Source organism: Salmo salar, chromosome ssa04 (genome assembly GCF_905237065.1).
Source record: "Salmo salar chromosome ssa04, Ssal_v3.1, whole genome shotgun sequence".
NCBI lineage: Eukaryota > Metazoa > Chordata > Actinopteri > Salmoniformes > Salmonidae > Salmo > Salmo salar.
In genome coordinates, this window is record NC_059445.1 from 60,335,711 (window position 1) to 60,353,860 (window position 18,150).

At 41.1% G+C, this 18,150-nt stretch overlaps 2 protein-coding genes across 5 annotated transcripts in view; one reads left to right on the forward strand and one right to left on the reverse strand.

Moving 5' to 3' along the window:
* Window positions 1-9,538, reverse strand: part of ap2b1 (adaptor related protein complex 2 subunit beta 1) — a 69,829-nt gene extending 60,291 nt beyond the window's left edge. For 2 of the 4 annotated variants that reach the window (XM_014197174.2, XM_014197175.2), the window contains exons 1-8: window positions 9,373-9,525; window positions 8,670-8,724; window positions 8,258-8,363; window positions 7,811-7,946; window positions 7,441-7,686; window positions 6,975-7,165; window positions 6,454-6,675; window positions 1,048-1,168 (exon numbers count right to left, since the gene is read on the reverse strand). In XM_014197174.2, the coding sequence (XP_014052649.1) occupies window positions 1,048-1,168; window positions 6,454-6,675; window positions 6,975-7,165; window positions 7,441-7,686; window positions 7,811-7,946; window positions 8,258-8,363; window positions 8,670-8,706 (1,059 nt within the window). In that variant the 5' untranslated portion in view covers window positions 8,707-8,724; window positions 9,373-9,525. Of the gene's footprint in view, window positions 1-1,047; window positions 1,169-6,453; window positions 6,676-6,974; window positions 7,166-7,440; window positions 7,687-7,810; window positions 7,947-8,257; window positions 8,364-8,669; window positions 8,725-9,372 lie in introns of all 4 variants that reach the window. The other 2 variants (XM_014197172.2, XM_014197173.2) reach the window with 2 other exon arrangements.
* A 41-nt stretch (window positions 9,539-9,579) lies between these two features.
* On the forward strand, window positions 9,580-12,440 carry pex12 (peroxisomal biogenesis factor 12). Its single transcript, NM_001173798.1, has 3 exons — window positions 9,580-10,001; window positions 10,515-11,053; window positions 11,169-12,440. Exons 1-3 carry the CDS (start codon window positions 9,879-9,881, stop codon window positions 11,557-11,559), a joined length of 1,053 nt encoding a protein of 350 aa, NP_001167269.1. The 5' UTR covers window positions 9,580-9,878; the 3' UTR covers window positions 11,560-12,440.
* Window positions 12,441-18,150: the final 5,710 nt, after the last annotated feature.

Consider the following 18,150-nt stretch of genomic DNA (forward strand, 5'->3'; position numbering starts at 1 on the left):
GGCTGACTATTATCTATTGTGTTACAATGTCCCATACATTGGATTCTCAAATCAACATGAAGAATCTTTAAAACAAGTTTTGAAGCCACATAATCCAAATGAAAGGTTGCATCTAATCTTTATTCCTAAAAATAATGTTCACGATTCACAAATTATTATTTTGACTGAACCAAATCCCAACTAATACAATGGCGAAGTGAATTGTTTGATTCGTCAAAAATAATGCTTTAAATGAATCATATGAATCGTTCAAAAAAGTAAATAAACTTTGTATGACCTTATTTGCGAGTGTCGGTGGAAAGTGTTTTGGGACATGACGAAAACATTAATACATGCTAAAAAATAGCTTAATAGTTAACTAGAGGGTACAATATATATTTAGAATTGGCTACCAAGTTAATCTGTTCTCTATCATATTTTATAGGCCTACCTGCTGACGCAATGTCTGACTGTCTCTCTGTCCTTGAGCAACGGCCCACTCGTCTTGCACTATGCAGGTGCACTAGTGACATTCCGATCCTGGCTGATATGCTGATTCTATTTGATTGATAAAATATTTAACTGTGCCTAAATAAATTACATTAAGAGAAAATATTCAGAATTTCCATGACTTCCAAAACATTTCAGATTTTATGACTTTACAAAACTTTTCCAGGCCTGGAAAACACCATTTAAAAATCCCATCACTTTTTCATGATTTCATGAAAATACGAACCCTGGTAGGTGCCAGGCGCACTGGTTTGAGTGTGTCAAGAACTGCAACGCTGTTGGGTTTTTCACGCTCAACAGTTTCCCCAGAGTATCAAGAATGGTCCACCACCCAAAGGACATCCAGACAATTTGACACAACTGTGGGAAGCACTGGAGTCAACATGGGCCAGCATCCCTGTGGAAAGCTTGACACCTTGTAGAGTCCATGCCCTGACAAATTGAGGCTGTTCTGAGGGCAAAGGGGGGTGCAACTCAATGTTAGGAAGGTGTTCCTAATGTTTTGTACACTCCGTGTAGACTTCTATTGACTGAGGTATAGGGTTCCATGAATGGTACCTGAGCTATGTTGGCCTGGGAGGCCAGGCGAATCATGATGTCCAGTTTCTCCAGTTTGACGTAGATGGGGTCATTGTACTTGACAAAGAACACCTTGATCTCCTGCTTAAGGATCTCAGGCCTAAAGAGTAGAGATGACATGTATTATAGGAACAGAACATCTATCTATCCATCTGGTCCTGATCTGAACCCACAGAGCGAGGGGGGGGAAGGGTACATAGGAAGAGACATTCTGTCATCTAGTGGCTAGGAAGTGAGGATGGCACCAAACTAAAACATGGTGCCAAAACATCTTAACAAAACAGTCTTATCTAACATCAAACATTCCATATCACTGAGGGATTCATTTAGAAAGGGCTAAAAACAAGGGATAATTAACTAGATTCAGCCGCGGGATGATATTTTCTTGAGTGGATGGTCAGGGGGCCAGAACATAATTACACTGCAAATTGACTGCAAGAAGCCCAAACAGATATAATATTTAACTAAAACATAATAATTTCAAACCTTGCTTGCATTTGTATATGATCACATATAGTATATATCTTTGTTATTGGTGGGAATACTTTGGAACAAATTTCCAAAACTAAAATCACAGATCTGATTTGCTGGTCCTTTATGTCCAACAATTTAAAAAAAAATACACTTAACAAAAATAGAAAACGCAATATGCAACAATTTCTAAGATTTTACTGAGTTACAGTTCATCTAAGGAAATCAGTCAATTGAACTAAATGCATTAGGCCCTAATCTATGGATTGCACATGACTGGGAATACAGATATGCATCTGTTGTTCACAGATACCTTAAAAAAAGTTAGGGGTGTGGATCAGAAAACCTGTTATGCAGCGTGACATCTCAGAATACATAAGAGTTGATCAGGCTGTTGATTGTGGCCTGTGTAATGTTGTCCCACTCCTCTTCAATGGCTGTGTGAAGTTTCTGGATATTGGCGGGAACCAATCCAGAGCATCCCAAACATGCTCAATGGGTGACATGTCTGGTGAGTATTCAGGCCATGGAAGAACTGGGACATTTTCAACTTCCAGGAATTGTGTACAGAACCTTGCGACATGGGGCTGTGTATTATCATGCTGAAACATGAGGTGATGGTGGTGGATGAATGGCACAACAATGGGCCTCAAGATCTCATCACGGTATCTTTGTGCATTCAAATTGCCATCGATAAAAGGCAATTGTGTTCCTTGTCCGTAGCTTATGCCTGCCCATACCATAACCCCACCGCCACCATGGGGCACTCTGTTCACAATGTTGACATCAGCAAACAAAATCTGGTTGACTCTGTTCCAGCCCTGATCCCTTGGGGGCTAGTCTAGGCTACAGAATGATTTTCAAATTGGTAGGGCTATGTTTCTCTCTTGTCCATAAAAATACTCAGATATCAGTTATATTAGCTTAAATATTAAAAATGGATATTATAGCTATATCAAGTGTAGACTATTGTTATTTAATTTTGATCATCTGGGTAAGTACATTTCCAACCTTCTTCCATTAGGCTAATTTTCGACAAAAAAGAAATGACGGGATTTCACTTAGTATCTATAGTATAGCCTGCCTTATGTTGAATGAGAAAAAAACGATGGCTGACTAGATGGGAAAGAAATCATGTATATGCCTGTTTGGCAGTTCTTCGGTTTCAGGACGAATGATAAAGGTGAGCGAGCAGACCTGACCGAAGTCACTTGCAGAATACGCAAAAAGATTATCAGGGCAAAGGATGGATAACTGGCAAATCTCTGTCAACACTTACAAGTCCATCATCCTCCTGAGTTTGCTATGGGGCAGAAAAGGTGAACATCCTGATGTTCCTTGCCAGAAACCTTTAAATAGGACTAAGACATGGTAAAAAAAAACAACTAGACCTAATGGTTCTTCATTGCACTTTACTTAATTTTAAAATGTAGCCTATATTCAAATCCAGATTAATCTTATTCAAAAGGATAGGCAAAAATATTCTGTCAAAACTTGAAAGACTTATTTGCACTGTTAGGTTTTTTGCACTCATTTAGGTTATTTTCATACTTATTTTGTAAGTTGTATGCCTATATTTAGGATTTGTACAGTTAGACAAAAGGCATATCCTAATAGGCCTATTAGATTTTTGCCTATGCCAATGTTCATTTGTTTTAAAGTGTAATAAAGAATATTATAAATAATCATTTGTTTTGAATATTTAGAATGTTTATAGTTCGATAGGCAAAAGGCATAGCCTAAGGATAATAGGCCTACTCGTTTTTAACCTAAGTCAATGTTCATTCAGGTATTAAAAAGAATGTTATAGGCTAAATAATAATTTGATTTAGCTGATTATTTTAGACTTTTATATAAATTCACAATTTGTAAGCTATTCAAACTAAAGTGAGGCCCACACCGACTCATCATTTATTTTATGTTCCCTCTTATTGAAAGTGCTGCTGTGGGAGCTTATGCCCGATTGCCCGTAGCACAATTCAAGGACATTAATAAAGGCTGACAATATTAGTTTAACTTGTAAAAGCAACATTTAGCCTACTGTAACTTTTATTGAAGTAGCCTATGTGTAGGCTCTAGCCTATTATTGGCTATTTGGTTTGCAAGGAGGAAGTTTCCGACAGCACAATTTATTTTGTCTACACTTTGGTCAACTTCCTTTCGATTAGTTTATCTTGCAATTGTTTGTTCTCTCTCTCGTTATTACTATACTATGTTTTTATTTAGGCTATTCACAAACAACTTTCTGAGATGGAACTCCGTTACGCCTAAAGATTCATTTGATGGTTGATAATGAAATAGTATGCAATAAATAAGGCCAACAAGTCACATTCTATTTGAATGGGAATTGGGGAGAAAAAGTGAAATTACGATATTAAAACAATAAGCCAGACAACGGAGTGTCCGTTGCAAAATGCCCATGATCCCCCGACATTAGAGTGGGGGAAAAACATGTTAGGCCCTATCTGACATTTTGCGCTGCCTTGGTGCTCGCTGCTCTTTCTACAATCTACATTGTTCTCTTGCATTATGTTAACAGTCTAACTACAACATATGTACTGAAAATGTAGGCGATGGAACAAAGATAAATTATATAAAGAATGATAGTAAAAAGCTCTGGAGTAACTTAAATTACATTTTAGGCACAAACGCTAACTCAGCTCGATCCTTCATCATAACAAAACCCTTTGATATTGCCAACCACTTTTTAAACTTGTTTGTTGACAAGATGAGCAAATTTAGGGAATCTTATGAGTCAGAAATTGATGTTCATATGATAAGGAAGATAAACAAAACATTGCAGAGAGCATATCCAACTGACAATCTCTCAGAATTTCTTTTTTAACTATTAAAAAGAACTGATGTTGGCACAAGATGGAGGGAAAGTTGGGGCATAACTAACAAAATTACAGTTAACGAAAATTGACGCTAACGTGTAGAATTTATTATACAAGAGACAACATTTACTAATTCTACAGCACAACGGCAGAGTCATGTCTTAAGTGTAAAACTAATAATGACTCAATAATCCATGCTTTCTGGGAATGCTAGAAAGTCCAGATGTTGTAGGCAGAGCTAGAAAATCCAGATGTTGTACGCAGAGCTAGAAAGTCCAGATGTTGTAGGCAGAGCTAGAAAGTCCAGATGTTGTAGGCAGAGCTAGAAAGTCCAGATGTTGTAGGCAGAGCTTGAAAGTCCAGATGTTGTAGGCAGAGCTTGAAAGTCCAGATGTTGTAGGCAGAGCTAGAAAGTCCAGATGTTGTAGGCAGAGCTAGAAAGTCCAGATGTTGTAGGCAGAGCTTGAAAGTCCAGATGTTGTAGGCAGAGCTTGAAAGTCCAGATGTTGTAGGCAGAGCTAGAAAGTCCAGATGTTGTAGGCAGAGCTAGAAAGTCCAGATGTTGTAGGCAGAGCTAGAAAGTCCAGATGTTGTAGGCAGAGCTAGAAAGTTGGCTATCAGAAGTATTACTTTTAATCTGTCTGTCTGCATATTTCAAGTCTAATGACCTTCCACTGACCTTGAATAAAGCATGTGTGTCTATGTATGCTGACGACTCAGCAGAGTACAGGTCGGCTGAAACAGTAAAATAAATAACTGACACCCTTAACATAGCGCTCCAGTCAGTTTTACAACGGGTAACTAGCAATAAGCTGGTGCTAAATATAAAAGAAAACTCAAGGCATAATATTTTGGGAAAAATCACTTGCTCAACCCTAAACCTCATCTGGATCCATTATTGAATAATGTGCCTATTGAGCAAGTTGAAGAGACTTAACTTCTGGGTGTCACCCTAGATAACGAGCTATCATGGTCAAAACATATAGACTCAATGGTTACTAAAATGGGAAGAGGTCTGTCCATGATAAGGCGTTGCTCTACTTTCTTGATATCTCAGTCAATCCGACAGGTACTTCAGGCCTTAGTTTTGTCTCACCTTGACTACTGTCCAGTTGTGTCCAGTTGTGTGGTCAGGTGCGGCAAAGAAGGACATAGACAAATTGCAGTTGGTCCAAAACAGAGCAGCACGTATTGCACTTAGATGTACACGGAGGGCTAATGTCAATGACATGCATGTCATTCTCTCCTGGCTCAAAGTTGAGGAGAGATTGTCTGCATCACTATTGGTCTTTGTGCGAGGTGTTGAAGGTACCAAGCTGTCTGTTCAAGCAGTTGGCACATAGTTCAGACACTCATCGTTATAACACAAGACATGCAACCAGAGGTCTCTTCACATTCCCCAGGTCCAGAACAGAGGCTGGGAAACACACAGTATTAAATAGAGCCATGACTACATGGAACTCTCTGCCACCCCAGGTAACTCAAGCTAGCAATAAAAACAGATTTCAAAAAATAGATAAAAGAACACGGCACGACAGGGATTGTGAAGAGAGACACAGACATTTCTATGCATTTTGTATTGTATTTGCATTGCATTATGTATGTGACAAGTGGTTGGGATATGACTGTGACATGGTTGTCTCGTCTGGCTATCTTAAGATGAATGCATTAGCTGTGGGTTGCTCTGGATGGGAGCATCTGCTGAATGGCTAAATTGTCATGTAAATGTAGTGCTATGTATGTATATTATGTATTCGATTTGTTGTGTTGTTTCCTGTTTGGACCCCAGGAAGAGTAACCGTTGCCTCGGCAGCAGCTAATTGGGGATCCTAATAAATACTAAATATGGCAAATAGGGAATGGGCCATTGGGCATGTCGCCCTGCCATGTGCTCGCTGCACTGTTGTGTGCTGCCAGACTCCGGCGGTGCAGTCAAGTTCAAATATGCTACAACATCGTTTGGACATCACGATGTCGTCACCATAGACAATGGCTGTCAAACACTGTCGATAGACAATGCAATCATAAAATCGCCCAGCCCTACAATAAAGTATTTATCAGCAAGTTGCCCCCTGACCTTTTCTGGACGATGAGGTTGATATTCCTGAGGGCCACATACTGGACCTCTGGCTCCCCAGAGAGAAGGGTGACCAGTGGGGGGGACAACTTCTTCAGCAGGGTGTTGTAGTAGTCCAACTCCTTGGGCAGCAGTTCCAGGAACTTCATCAGCACCTTGACAGCCGACAGCACCACCGCCGAGTTGGCGTGGGAGAGACGGGGCGTGACCCGCTCGCAGATGCTGGGAGAGAAAGAGGAGGACAGACATGTTTATTACAAAGTCATTCAAAGTTGACAACACCAAAATAGGTGAATTTATGCACAAACGCAGCAGCTGGTAAAGTTTTAGTCCACAGGAATTATTGTGGAGATTTATCACAACACCCAGCAACTAACATTCAAAAGTTCTCACATAAAAATAAAAAAAAATGTATTATGTATTGCAAATATGTTACTCTGACAACTAAGTCAGCTTTAAGTTGAGTTTCTATGAAAAAAACTGAAAATCCTAAAAGTCTTCAGAATGATAACAGAACGTACCTCTGGGCCTCGCGCTCATCTTTGGGGTTGTAGTTGGACAGGCAGTCCAGGATGAAGATCTGGCCCCACTCTGTGCACTCGTTGAGGGCTGTCAGCAGCTTGTTGATGTTCTGTGGGTTGAGGTCCAGCAGGTTGCTGTTGGGGTGGGACTCACTAATCTCAGACAGAGCTGCCACCGCGTTGGCCACCACCTGGAGGTTCAGACACAGTGGCCAGTGATTAGGAAAACATTATGTACTCTGTCTTGTCTTGTCTAGCATGGTAGTGCAAAGCCTTTCATAGGGGAAAAAGTATGAATCATGACTAACTCTGTTGAAACAGGTCTTGGAAAAACACCCTTACAGGCTGTTTTTAAATTACCCCAGGCCCCAGAAGGAAGTGTATAAGTCAAAAAAAGTCTGAAAATGTCACCTGACATGTACATAGTCTGGGCTGTGCCTAGGGTCCTAGTGCCAGCCAAACCTACCATAGGGTTGGAGTCGGCAATGAGATCCCTGAGGGAGTCCAGGAAACCCTGGTCCTCCACCATCTGGGCGTTGATGTCGTGGAGCTTTGCCACGCACACTGCTGCTGTCTTTCTCACGTATGGGTCCTCGTCCTTCAGACACTTCCTCAGCGGCTCACACAGGTACTCTGTAATCTTGTCCACGCGGATGCAGCCCATGGTGCGCACGGCCAGGGCACGGATCAGGGGGTTAGGGTCCTCACAGTCCTGAGGGAGAGAGAGGTAAGATATCTATGGGTAGGGAAGTGCAGTATTGTAATGGCTGGGCTGTGTAATATGTTAAAAGCCAATGTAAATGGAAAACCATGTATAAAAAAATAAAAGGCCTTGCCTTGACAAAGCTGTTGACAGCCATGATGGCCATGTCGGGCTGGCTCTTGGCGTAGTTCATCAGGTACAGGTAGACCAGCTTTTTCAGCTCCAGGTTGTCAGTCTGCATGCAGTTCACCACATCTGGGAAGAGGGAGCTAAAGGACAGAGGTATAGGACATCACCAATGTTTGCTCATCACTATAACTCACAATATTTTGACAGGGAGGCAATTATAACTCTACATATCAAGTCAGAACATTTTTCATTCAAATATTTTGATCTCTCTTTAATAATAGAGATTATCAGAGATAACTTGCTAACTATAGACAAGTAGGCAGTCTCTTTTACGTTAAAGTAAAAGTATTTGCTGAACAATGTTTGGAGAGCAGAAGTCATTAGGCAATGTCAGTGGGATGTATAGGTCAACACACAGAACTGTCAAAGGATGTAATCAGGTGTACTGTACCTGACATCCTTGCCCACAGTCATAGCCGCAATGACCTTCTTCACTGCCTCCTTCCTCTTCTCTTTCTTCTCATTGTTCAGCTCTGCCTTCAGCTCAAAGATCTCCCCTGTAACAGGATACATGCAACGTTAGTGACAGTCCAGTGTGAAAACAGAATGATGCTCTCATGCAGCAACACTGGTAGAGCTGTCAGTTCAGTTGTCAATTTTATCATGAACAGTTCAGCCTTTAGTGGTAATTTCATACATTCTGTGTCTGTGAGGAGATGAGTAGGAGACAATCTATTTCCCTCAAGAGTTATGTTGCACTGTTTAATATTATCCACACCAACCTAATGATAGTTGTGCACTCTTGATCAAGGGGGTGATGTGTCATTGAAGAAGACAATACCAAGAATCGTTTTAAGACTCACCTTTTTTATTTGTTGTAAAATATTTTGAGTCAGTCATTGTAGATGTTCTTCAAATCTGTTACAGGGAATTATCCAGCATTAGAGGACACAGGACAGGACACATAACAGGCCTAAGTGATGTAGTGGTAAAAAAAAAAATACTGAAACGTTTTTCTTTTTACTCAAACCACCTGCGGACTGGATTGGACCCCTACGCGTGTTTGACGTGACACCCCTGGCCTAGAGGCTACCACGACACATTGCTAATAATTATAGTTATATATAATCTTGGCTTCTAAATATGTTTTATACAGTTGAATGAGACATTACAACCAAAGCACAAATATTACAGCATTCAATGACAGACAACAGCTGGATGTCACGACAGCAGCAATCAGCATCACTTTCACCGGCTAACGTTAGCTACCTATCTAGTTAGGAAGGCAGTTTACTGCCTTTTATAATACAGAGAAAAAACAGGTTGGTCAATAGACTAGCTATTATAAATGCAACAAGCTTAAACTAACAACAGAGCCAAGTTGACCCCATTATCTTAACACCAGTGGAGGAGGGAAAATATCTGTCATACTAAGCTATATCATTAGCTGGCTAGGGATGTGAGGCCTCGGTACTTTCAGATAGCTAGTTAGCATTAACGTAAAGCCCATTGAAATGAATTGAATTAACGTAAAAAAATCTAAATTACAAATGGAAAGGTACAGACTTGTTTTTAGGTCATTTCAATAAGAAAATACGTCGCTAGGGTGAGTGACGTTATTCCACAATTTGAAAGATGTTTTTCCTCCTTGATTACCGCAAAGGGATAGCTAGCCGTGGAAAGACAGCACTCCCGAAAAACAAAATGAGTGAAGGGCGTCGGAGCCAGAAAGGCGTAACACCGGAGTTCATTTCCACCGGAAATAGCCGGACTATCTTTACAGAGGGGAAAGGAGTAGTTCAAAGAAACACGAAAACCAGAATACCAGCTTGTAACGTTTGATTTAAATAAATGAGGGTAGCTAGGTATGCGTCTTTATGATTAGTCTGTACCATTTTCATCAGTGGAAATTGATGTAGGTAGCTATTTATATTTGTTGAACTTGTGGAGTATAAAGTGGTAAGTGGTACTACTAAGCAAGCTAACTAACTTCACTCGCAGTCTCTGTAGCCAACTTGGCTAGCTATTTAGGTAATTGAGCCTTTTGCCAAACTTGTTTGAAGTCACCAGCCATGGCAGAACATGGTGCACATTTGACAACTGCAGCTGCAGATGACAGACCGTCGATATTCGAGGTCTTGGCACAGGACTCCCTGATGGGTGCAGTCAGACCCGCCTTGCGACACGCAGTGAAGGTTCGACGACATTTTCTCACCAATGTCATTTTTGCTACATCTGCAGACACCTGATGTGTATTTATTACGCCGAGTCTGAGAATCAGTTTACTCCAATCGGTAAACATTTCGCAACATAACGTGTTTCTATTGGACAAATTCAGGTAGCTCCTTCCCCGTTTCGTTCTTAAACGGTTAACTGTTTCCGAAGTAATACGTAATAAATACACTCCAGGAAGAAACTATATAAACCATGTTTATCCAACAACGGTTGATTATTTGAAACGGCTGGAACAAACTCCTGCACACATGCTCATATATTTGTGCAGGAGAACGCTGGCCCATCAAGGTATCCGTCTAGACTACATAAATAGCATTATTATGTTGGATCACTTGATGTGTTAAATAGTTTGTATTAGACCTTGTATGGCCTTTTTAGTATGTGGTGTCCATATACTGACTTTGCTGCACTGACATTGCTGTGTGATTCAAGTTTGATATAATGCAACTTCCTTCTCTCAACGATTACCTCAGGTTCTGGCTGAGTCTAACCCCTCTCGCTACGGATTCCTTTGGCGAAGATTTGACGAGATTCACGGTGTTCTCGATGTATTGCTTCAGCACCATTTTCTGTCACGGACTAGCGCCTCATTCTCTGAGAACTTTTACAGCCTAAAGCGCGTGGCTGCTTCTGGTCGTGAGCGGCCAACTCACCTGGGTCTGCGTGGGAAACACCACTGGTGCTCGCTGATCCTGCTTGCCCTCGTTCCTTACTTGAGGGCCAAGCTGGAACAGGTATTGGCCAAGCAGAGGGATGAGGACGATTTTTCCATCCGCCTGCCACAGACGCCCTTGCAGAGGATGTACAGGGCCTTCCTGGCAGCCTACCCCTATGTCAGCATGGGCTGGGACAGCTGGGTGTTCTGCCAGCAGCTGTTGTATGTGTTTGGCCGAGCCAAGACCCACTCACCATTTCTGTGGCTGGCAGGTGTCAGGCTGGCTCACCTCACAGGACATGACATCACAAATATGGACCTCAAACCAGCCTCTCCTTCCACGGCCATCGGCTCAAGGTAAGAATGAAATTGGGATATCCTGTCTCAAGGGACCCTGAGTTCAGAGTTTAATCACTTTTAAAAGCATTTAGCCTATAAGCATACTTCCCTCTAAGTTGTTATTTCTTCCCAGTGTTGGTGAGAGGCTGCGGAGGCTGACGTCGACAGTGGTGGGGGGTGTGGCTCTGTCCCTCTCCACTAGTCTTTCCATGGGAGTGTTTTTCCTGCAGTTCCTCGAGTGGTGGTACTCCTCAGAGAACCAGAGCACCATTAAGACCCTGACCTCCCTCCCCACACCACCCCCTCCCATCCACCTCCAGAACCAACAACAACTGACCAGACACAGCAAAGCATGTCCACTCTGCTGCAAGGTCCGCACCAATGATACCGTCCTCTCCACCTCTGGTTTTGTCTTCTGTTACCGCTGTATTTATGTCTACATCAAAGCCAACCAGAGGTGTCCAATGACTGGGTACCCCACTGAACTTCAGCATCTCATCAAGATTTACTCACCAGAGAGCTAGAGAGAATCTTATTTCCATTCCAATGAAGGACTTGGACAATCATGTCACAATGACAATTTATACTGTAATTGATTTGTTAGTTGACTATATCCCTTATGACCATTTGTAAATAATTTAAAGCACTAACATATCCCTAGCCGTCATAATAGTTTAAATGCCCAGTGCAGATATTTTTCTCAATATCAACTCCTTTTTTCTATATTTACAACTTAGGTCAGCTATGCTGGCCAATGGAGTCCCTTGGCTGCCGAAACATCCAATGATGGGATTTATCAATAAATGATGTGGGCTCCCGAAAGGACTGATCTCTATAATATATAAACAACTTTTGGAAAGCTCATTCTGAGCTAGCCATTAAAGTATAGTCCACAGGTCGAATTGAATCTGAACTATGCTTTAACTGGAACAGAATATGGAAAAATATTACCTTGGCGTCCTGTAATCTGAACCATCAACTTATACATTTTAAGTTTGTTCACACACTGTATTTAACACCAACTGTTTGTGTGTCCCCTAAATCAGGTAGATGCATTTCTTCATATGATGTGGGAGTTAAGGTAAATACTTCTGGGGGAAAGTTACTAAATTAATTTTTAAGTGCATGAATTTAAATATTCAATGCTTTCCATCCATGTTAACAATGATAGCCCCTTGAATCTCTCAATCAGAGAAGATTACTGCTGGCAGGCAGCACTGCTGCAAAAACTTTTTTCTCTCTCTAACATGGCAACAACCATTTGACTGTTTGAATACTAATTTAACCAGTGAATACAGTTCCTATTATAACAGAATTATTGACAGCGAGAATGAATTGTGCTAGTCAAGGCACAATTGAGGCCTGGACATATATACTGAACAAAAATATAAACACAATGTGTAAAGTGTTGGTCCCATGGTTCATGAGCTGAAACAAAAGATCCCAGAAAGTTTTCATATGCACAAAAAGCTTATTTCTCTCAAATTTGGTGGATAAATTTGCTTACATCCCTGTTAGTGAGTGTTTCTCCTTTGCCAAGATAATCCATCCACCTGACAGGTGTGGTATTTCAAGTTGATAAAACAACATAAACACATATATCTTGTGTTGGGGACATTAAAAGGCCACTTTAAAATGTACAGTTTTGCAACACAAAACAATGTGATAGATGTCTCAAGTTTTGAGGGAACGTGCAATTGGCGTGCTAACTGCAGAAATGTCCACCAGAGCAGTTGCCAGAGAATTGAATGTTAAGTTTTCTACCATAAGCTGCCTCCAACATAATTTTTGAGAGTTTGGCAGTGCATCCAATAGGCTTGGGCTATACAGGGGTATTTGGAAATAGCCTCGGGATGGTTTTCAGTACTGCCAATAACGTTGACACTATTTTAAGTTGTTCAATATATGTTCATATTTGTAACTACTTTAAGTAAATATGTGCAGTCAACTTGTAAAATAATGTGACAGGTGAAATGAACGCGAGCTGCTTTATTTCCTAATTGTTTTTTGCTTCGAGTGATCACGGACGTGCAGCTATAGTTTTCCAACACAGAAAATAAATTAGTGCAACACATTCGGCAGAAAATAGATTCATTTTCATCAGATGACAACAGAAGTAGAAAGCTATTTGGCTGGCAGCCACACAAGTAAATTAGCTTACAATGAAAAAGGAAGGTCTTTTTTGAATAAATGATGCATGGCCATCATATTTCCAATGTTTAATCATAGAAAGAATGTAGCCAGCTACATTTCCTAATGTTTTGCTTAAAGTTAATCTTGCATTTTGCCTGAGAAAAGTAGCTACACATTGTCAGAGTGCTGTCTGTTGATTGAATGCCCGTTCGTGAATTGTCATCCAAGTGGAGAAGTGCAACTGAAGCACAAAATGAGTCTGATGCAGAAATTACAATAAGAAGCATTTTAGATCTGCATTTACAAAATGCAGTAAGAGACTTCTTGTGCATTTTATATTTTTTCCGGTGTGAAAAATGAAGAATTTTGCGTTAACGTGACCCCTAAGTTTAACTTGCTAGTTATCTAATGAAATTACTCAATAAGGTGACGGGGCATCATATTGTGTAAGCTTCATGTCGTGCTTTAGAAGTCAAAGCCCTTTGGATGAGTTATCGTTACACCTGCCACTGCTATCTTTTGATTTCCTTGGGTTTTTGGCCCTTCTGCTCCTCCCCAATCTTCTTCGAGCACAGCAGGCAGGCCCGTTGCCCTAGCGAATCCAGACTCGACACAGGTGTAGGCATGCTGCTTCAGAGCCAGTACCTTTCTTCCTTCACAAGTATACCTCAAAACTTTCTTTTTCACAATGTCTCTCGTTCACATTCGCTTGTAAATGTCCAAACTCACCAAAAATTACATTCGGTAGCTCCTAATGATATACAGTATATCACAAAAGTGAGTACACCCCTCACATTTTTGTAAATATTTGAGTATATATTTTCATGTGACAACACTGAAGAAATGACACTTTGCTACAATGTAAAGTAGTGAGTGTACAGCTTGTATAACAGTGTAAATTTGCTGTCCCCTCAAAATAACTCAATACACAGCCATTAATGTCTAAACCGCTGGCAACAAAAGTGAGTACACCCGTAAGTGAAAATATCCAAATTGGGCCCAATTAGCCATTTTCCCCTCCCTGGTGTCATGTGACTTATTAGTGTTACAAGGTCTCAGGTGTGAATGAGGAGCAGGTGTGTTAAATTTGGTGTCATCGCTCTCACACTTTCTCATACTGGAAGTTCAACATGGCACCTCATGGCAAAGAACTCTGAGGAGCTGAAAAAAAGAATTTTTGCTCTACATAAAGATGGCCTGGGCTATAAGAAGATTGCCAAGACCCTGAAACTGAGCTGCAGCACGGTGGCCAAGACCATACAGCGGTTTAACAGGACAGGTTCCACTCAGAACAGGCCTCGCCATGGTCGACCAAAGAAGTTGAGTGCACGTGCTCAGCGTCATATCCAGAGGTTGTCTTTGGGAAATAGACGTATGAGTGCTGCCAGCATTGCTGCAGAGGTTGAAGGGGTGGGGGGTCAGCCTGTCAGTGCTCAGACCATACGCCGTACACTGCATCAAATTAGGCTGCATGGCTGTCGTCCCAGAAGGAAGCCTCTTCTAAAGATGATGCACAAGAAAGCCCACAAACAGTTTGCTGAAGACAAGCAGACTAAGGACATGGATTACTGGAACCCTGTCCTGTGGTCTGATGAGACCAAGATAAACTTATTTGGTTCAGATGGTGTCAAGTGTGTGTGGCGGCAACCAGGTGAGGAGTACAAAGACAAGTATGTCTTGCCTACAGTCAAGCATGGTGGTGGGAGTGTCATGGTCTGGGGCTGCATGAGTTCACTGGGGAGCTACAGTTCATTGAGAGAACCATGAATTCCAACATGTACTGTGACATACTGAAGCAGAGCATGACCCCTCCCTTCGGAGACTGGGCCGCAGGGCAGTATTCCAACATGATAACGACCCCAAACACACCTCCAAGACGACCACTGCCTTGCTAAAGAAGCTGAGGGTAAAGGTGATGGACTGGCCAAGCATGTCTCCAGACCTAAACCCTATTGAGCATCTGTGGGACATCCTCAAATGGAAGGTGGAGGAGTGCAAGGTCTCTAACATCCACCAGCTCCGTGATGTCGTCATGGAGGAGTGGAAGAGGACTCCAGTGGCAACCTGTGAAGCTCTGGTGAACTCCATGCCCAAGAGGGTTAAGGCAGTGCTGGAAAATGATGGTGGCCACACAAAATATTTACACTTTGGGCCCAATTTGGACATTTTCACTTAGGGGTGTACTCACTTTTGTTGCCAGCGGTTTAGACATTAATGGCTGTGTGTTGTGTTATTTTGAGGAGACAGCAAATTTACACTGTTATACAAGCTGTACACTCACTACTTTACATTGTAGCAAAGTGTCATTTCTTCAATGTTGTCACATGAAAAGATATACTCATATATTTACAAAAATGTGAGGGGTGTACTCACTTTTGTGATATACTGTATGTATGTATAACTTTATGAGCTGGATTGCCTGTCTTTGCAATTAGTTAATTTTCATTTGCACTTTTTAGCATATTTAGCTAGCAGCCTCCATGGAAATTCTCTATTACTTGTGCTAATTTTGTTAGAATTCTGACAAGACGCCCTATGATCTTTTTAGCGTTTTTAATTTTGGCGGTACAGTATCTGTATTCCCAGTCGTGAAATCCATAGATTACGGCCTAATGAATTTTTCAATTGACTGATTTCCTCATATGAACTGTAACTTAGTCAAATCTTTGAAATTTTTGCATGTTCTTCATTTCGTTAGCATAGGTTCAGAAGATGATTCTATATGCCTGTTGGTTTTCTCATTAGGATAAACCAGGAACTTGATTGCGGACATTACTGTAAAATAGACACATTTTACAAGATAAACATCTAACCACTTGTCCATTGTTGAAGCAAGACCTACTGGCAGCTTTGTCAAAAATAAAAAGCACCTAGTTTGTCTCCTCCCCATTGCTACTTCAAAGACTTTGTAATAAACTACAAGAAATAGTGGGTTGGAGCATTGTCCTTCCTGTAGAAAGAAAAAAGTTACTTGATTAGCTAGGTAATCCATGTGTGCTTGGGGTGTTCTATTGGCTATCATTTGAGGCAATTAATTACTTGACAAATTAGTGCAATGATTAAATAGCTGTAAATGTTTAATTTAACAAGCCAGGAGTGGACAATTACAATCCCTATGGTAGCATCATTTTAAGGAGAATGTAGCCCATCACACAGATTATCCATTATATTGACCAGATACTCAAGTGGCCTCTATGAAAATAAATGTCTTCAAAAATGGAAGGCAGTCGGGAGGATGCAAGATCAGGTGAGACCATTCTAGCCAATGAGAGAGCAGATACGTGTGTGAACAACTGTATAAAGTGTTTTTAAAGTTGTCAGGATGTCATGTGCCCTACTTATATCAGTATACTCGTAACAACTTAAACATTACGAAATGTCTATTCCAGCAAATAAGCCATACATTTTTTTGTTAAGTAAATTCAACACTCATTGACCTCCAAACAAACTCCTCACATGGTGAGTGGGGAAAAAACACTACTAGCTGGAGAAGGCAGATTTTGGGCCTAGTTATCCCTCTCGCTTCACCACTTTCTCAGCCCATTTGTTTTATAACACCTACTCATTCCAAGGTTTTTCTTTATTTTTTTACTATTTTCTACATTGTAGAATAATAGTGCAGACATCAAAACTATGAAATAACACATATGTAATCATATAGTAACCAAAAAAGTGGTTAACAAATCAATCTATTTTATATTTCAGATTCTTCAAATAGCCATCCTTTGCCTTGATGACAGCTTTGCACACTCTTGGCATTCTCTCAACCAGCTTCACTTGGAATGCTTTTCCAACAGTCTTGAAGGAGTTCCCACATATGCTGAGTGCTTGTTGGCTGCTTTTCCTTCACTCTGCGGTCCGACTCATCCCAAACCATCTGAATTTGGTTGAGGTCGGGGGATTGTGGAGGCCAGGTCATCTGATGCAGCACTCCATCACTCTCCTTCTTGGTAAAATACCCCTTACACAGGCTGGAGGTGTGTTGGGTCATTGTCCTGTTGAAAAACAAATGATAGTCCCACTAAGCCCAAACCAGATGGGATGGCGCATCGCTGCAGAATGCTGTGGTAGCCATGCTGGTTAAGTGTGCCTTGAATTCTAAATAAATCACAGTGTCACCAGCAAAGCACTATCACACCTCCTCCTCCATGCTTCACGGTGGGAAATACACATGCAGTGATCATCCTTTCACCCACACCGCGTCTCACAAAGACACGGCGGTTGGAACCAAAAATCTGTAATTTGGACTCTAGACCCTTGGACAAATTTCCACTGGTCTAATGTCCATTGCTCGTGTTTCTTGGCCCAAGCAAGTCTCTTCTTATTGGTGTCCTTTAGTAGTGGTTTCTTTGCAGCAATTCGACCATGAAGGCCTGATTCACGGTCTCCTCTGAACAGTTGATGCTGAAATGTCACTGTTACTTTAACTCCAATGAACTTATCATCTGCAGCAGAGGTAACTCTGGGTCTTCCATTCCTGTAGCTGTCCTCATGAGAACCAGATTCATCATAGTGCTTGATGGTTTTTGCAACTGCACTTAAAGAAACTTTTGAAGTTCTTGAAATGTTCCAGATTTGACTGACCTTCATGTTCTAAAGTAATGATGGACGGTCATTTCTCTTTGCTTATTTGAGCTGTTCTTTCCATAATATGGACTTGGTCTTTTACCAAGTAGGACTATCTTCTGTATACCCCCCTACCTTGTCACAACATAACTGATTGGCTCAAACGCATTAAGAAGGAAAGAAATTCCACAAATTAACTTTTAAAGCGGCACACCTGTTAATTGAAATGCATTCCAGGTGACTACCTCATGAAGCTAGTTGAGAGAATGCCAAGAGTGTGCAAAGCTGTCAAGGCAAAGGGTGGCTATTTGCAGAATCTCAAATATAAAATATATTTAGATTTGTTTAACACTTTGGGGTACTACATGATTCCATGTGTTATTTCATAGTTTTGATGTCTTCACTATTATTCTACA

What these genes read in the sequence shown, in the direction of transcription:
- pex12 (NM_001173798.1), top strand. Translation starts at nt 9,879, where the DNA reads ATGGCAGAACATGGTGCACATTTGACAACTGCAGCTGCAGATGACAGA. An exon ending in CCTTGCGACACGCAGTGAAG is followed by an intron (nt 10,002 to 10,514) that starts GTTCGACGACAT and finishes CGATTACCTCAG; the next exon opens with GTTCTGGCTGAGTCTAACCC. An exon ending in TCCACGGCCATCGGCTCAAG is followed by an intron (nt 11,054 to 11,168) that starts GTAAGAATGAAA and finishes ATTTCTTCCCAG; the next exon opens with TGTTGGTGAGAGGCTGCGGA.